A 4420-nucleotide genomic window follows, 5' to 3' on the forward strand; every position below is an offset into this window, starting at 1 on the left:
TATAATTATGCACAAGTAATATATTTACTATATACATGTATATTTTTTAGTTCTTTAATATTGGCAATGAATATGCATCTCGATAGCTTAGGAATTAATATTGTAATTAATGTGATTAAATTAATTATTGTCTTCCACCTAAAAATTAAAATAAAATTATGTCAACCTCATCAAGATTAGCCTGATTAAGCATGATTCATGAACAATGATTAATATACATTATTACTTACAAAATCTCCTACAATTTGAATATTCTATTCCAAATTATGTGACATAATAATTAAAAAAAGTACGTGACATGTATACAGAGTACAAACTAGTACTGTGTTCACGGGCAAAAAAACTGAAAAGAAGAATCTATTTTTGCCCTCCAAATTGCAGTAAATATATATATTAGTATTTTCGCATTCTCTTTTCCACCATCAACATGATATGAGATATCCATCTCTACTAAATTAATAGATCCGAACCTTTTTCTTCATCATCAATATCAATTGATTTGGACCGGTGAAATTATTCAAATCACGTCTTTGTTTTGTGTGACACATGATTATAATTATAAATTATAATGAATTATATATATATATATATATATATACGTATATATACACCCACATGGATATATACGTAGCGTAATGATCGATTCATTATTATGGTACATGATATATAAAGAGTAGTCTCATGCTTCTCCTTTTGCTATTCACACATATGAGTGACTCCCATTTATATATATATGAAAGAATCTCATAAACCTAACTTCACTATCTCAACCATACCTTCCTTCACAAAAAAAATCTCAACCATACCAATATTCTACTTCCACACATTAGTTAATTAATTGATTTATTATGGCACAAATAATCATCCTCGAAACTCCACCATTTTCCGCCGCCGCCGCCGCCGCCGACGAGGCGAAAAGCTCGACACTAGCTCAAGGGGAAGAGAGTAGCGGCGGCAAGCGGCGCCGGACCAGCGACGAGAAACACCCGACGTATCGCGGCGTGAGGAAGCGGAGCTGGGGGAAATGGGTGAGCGAAATCCGGGAGCCGAGGAAGAAGTCGAGAATATGGCTCGGGACCTATCCGACGGCTGAGATGGCGGCTCGGGCCCACGACGTGGCGGCTCTAGCCATAAAGGGCCAGTCAGCCGTCTTGAATTTCCCCGGCTCGGCTCACGAGCTGCCCCGCCCGGCCTCCGCCGTGCCCAAGGACATCCAGGCCGCGGCCGCCAAAGCCGCGGCCTGGACCTCGCTACCCGAGCCGAGCTGCCAGTCATCCGATGCCGTGAAGCCGGCTTCGACGGCTCACGACGACGACACATTTTTCGGGTTGCCGGATTTGTCCCTGGCTAGCTATAACTTGGCTTCTTCATGGCAGCTGGCCGGAGCCGATATTGGAATATTCCGGGTTGAAGAGCCGTTTTTGTGGGAGTGCTACTAGTAATTATTAACTTCTTTTTTTTTTTTTCTTTTTTTAACTAATTTGAGTTTGATATATTGGGAAAAAGAAAAACTCAAATGTGTGAACTAAAATTGTTGCGTAATTAATGAATGTATATAGTTTGAAATTTGTGATCAATCACAAATTTATTAATGTAGTATATATATCTTTCGTTTCAGTATCTCTTGTGCAAGTATATGCTTAATTAGAAATTATCAAAATATTAGTAATATAGTCTTTCTCTTACACATCATTTGAGTTTGTATAATTAGATTGTCCTTTCTTATTGATTTTTATATTTGGTTGATGTGTAGCTTCATATAACTTATTTTTGAAATTCCGCACGATTAATACTGTACCTAATCCGCTAGTATGCATAAATGAAAATTATTGATACATTCAAGAAATATTAATTTTATACATATATATAACTGATATAAGCAACACTCATGAGACTTTTTCCCATTATTTCATTGATTTGGAAAATTATATATATATATATATATATATAGGAATTGGTTCAATTGAGATTTATATATATTTTGAGATTTTGAGATAAATGAACATATAAGTACATTTTGATGAACTTGTCAATTAATTTTTATGAACGCGCGTTGGTCTAGGGTTCAATCCCTACAAGTGGCATGTTTTTTAAATAAATTAAATAGATTCATATGTTCATCAGTTATATTGGTTATGTTCAAAGAATTTATTGATATGTTCATTTATCTCAAAATCTCAAAATATTTAAAATCTCAATATAAGCTAACCCTATATATATAATGATATTTTTCACACCAATATATACACAAGGACGCGTTGATGATGCAAAAGTAGTGTAATTCATTATCAAATATTGTGTGTATATATATACCAAGTGTGAGAATAAATAAATAAATTATATTGATGATAAAGTATAGAGACTCATTCCGCTGCACTGTGCGCGCAGGTTGGACCAATTAGTTTTTATGTATGAACTCATTTTTATTAAAAATAATTACTACTGTATTACTTTTAATCATAAAAATATTACTTTTATTTGGAACAATATTACTTTTAATCTTACTTTTAATCATAACAATTACTTTTATTTAGAATACATGCATGATTGTTTTTATTCATAATAACTGTCACTTTTTTATAATGAGCATACGAGTCAACATCTAGGTTTGGAACTCAACCCAGACTCGACCCGCACGCACTAGAGTATTTGTCAAAAGTATAAATACTAGTCAACCATTCTTTAGCTTTGAGCAATTTATATATACTATTATAATTTTACATAATAAAGTATTAGAAGGTTAATAGATGTGAAATTCCTAATCTACCCTCGTGTTCCCTTTTAAGGCCACTATATGAGTAGCTCTTTTGACTTGATTCAAAGCTTCCAACGACATACTACTATTTTAGAGATGCTCTCTATTATTTTTCTAATTGTAGGGGCTTTTGCTGTTTATTTCAGACTTTGAAAAAGTTGAAGAAAAAAAAAAAAGAGAAAAATATCCATTAGATTCGCGGAGTCATTATCAGTCATGTTTCATTATTGATTCGTATGCATATATATATATATATAGTTGTTATTAATTTAGAGGTTCAATTTGTTGGAACGCATAACGCGTTTCAACCTTTTCTACGTAACTTTTTGAAACAATTATATATGCCTCGTATGTCCCAAATAATTGCTAGCACTTATTTAATTTTGCTTGATACAATGATTTAACATAAATAAGGACGAATTTAGGATTTTAAGAAGGGTTAATTCCCTATAAATACACGAACTATACTCAAATTTTGGTTTTTGGCCAAATCTACCTTTTTGGTCAAAAAATGCATGAACTTTTATATTTTTGGAATTTGACCGAAGCCGAAAGTTTGTCGGCTAATAAATTGATTGTCTGAATTCTGATGGGCAATCCGAAGGTACCGTTAGAAAGCTTTTAATGTTATCTTTCTAATGATACTTATATTGGTGGGTTTGATAACCGAAAGTGGTAAAAAAAATGACATGAAAGTCGAGGTCACGAAACTTTATATTTTTTCTTTTTTTCGACCACTTCCGGTTACCAAAACCCAGCAATATAAGTATCATTAGAAAGACAACGTCAATAACTTTCCAACTGTACATTCAAATTGGCCATCAAAATTCAGTCAATCAAGTTATTGGCTAACGAACTTTTGGGGTCATGTCAAATTCCAAAAAATTAAAAGTTTATGTATTTTTTGACCAAAAAAAATAGATTCGGTTAAAAACTAAAATTTAGGTATAGTTTGTGTATTTATAGGCAATTAACCCTTTTAAGAATATACAAACAAGATTACACTTAATATTTAGAATTAATTATGTATTTAGAATTATAAGGACATGCATGCATGATTGTATTTATGAAATAAAAATAAAAATGCAAAGGACGTATTTAATTATAAGTGTGTGAATAGTTATATTACATCAAATAATATTATCTAACTGGACCAACTATTTGGAATATACTCCATGATATAAAAATTTCCAAATTGGTAGAATAATATAGTTAGTGAGGTCGGCATCGACAAGAAAATGAAGTAGGAATTGACAAGTTCGTTCATCATGAATTTAGGGAAATTAGGGAGGTGACGTGGCGTTCAATAACTCAAATATTTAGTTATTTTGGTCGGGGATGTAATTACCTCACCGTCACTCATACATATTCTATTTCTCAATGATTTAGGCTAATTTTATTATTGATGCTCCTTTAATGAAAATTTTTATAAAAACATAACAAAAACCCATGAAAGCACAAAAACGCTAACTAAGAGTCGAATTTCATCAAAACTTTTCTGACGAAAATCTAAAGAGAAAAACACCAATAAATAAAAGGGTTAATGGCTTGAAAAACCACGAACTTTGAACGAATTCTGGTTTTAACCTCTAACAAAAGATTCTGCCTGTAAAACCACAAACTTTGAAATCTTTCTGATTTTGACTACGGGATAAATTTTCGGCG

At 32.4% G+C, this 4420-nt stretch overlaps 1 protein-coding gene across 1 annotated transcript; it reads left to right on the top strand.

The window, feature by feature from the left end:
- The first annotated feature begins 638 nt into the window (after positions 1–638).
- Positions 639–1620, top strand: LOC131020612 (ethylene-responsive transcription factor ERF038). Its single transcript, XM_057949535.1, has one exon. It carries the CDS (start codon positions 849–851, stop codon positions 1437–1439), a length of 591 nt encoding a protein of 196 aa, XP_057805518.1. The 5' UTR covers positions 639–848; the 3' UTR covers positions 1440–1620.
- The last annotated feature ends 2800 nt before the right edge of the window (positions 1621–4420 follow it).

Source organism: Salvia miltiorrhiza, chromosome 4 (genome assembly GCF_028751815.1).
Source record: "Salvia miltiorrhiza cultivar Shanhuang (shh) chromosome 4, IMPLAD_Smil_shh, whole genome shotgun sequence".
NCBI lineage: Eukaryota > Viridiplantae > Streptophyta > Magnoliopsida > Lamiales > Lamiaceae > Salvia > Salvia miltiorrhiza.

Excerpts from the sequence above, each read along its gene's own strand:
- LOC131020612 (XM_057949535.1), top strand. The coding sequence starts at position 849 with ATGGCACAAATAATCATCCTCGAAACTCCACCATTTTCCGCCGCCGCC.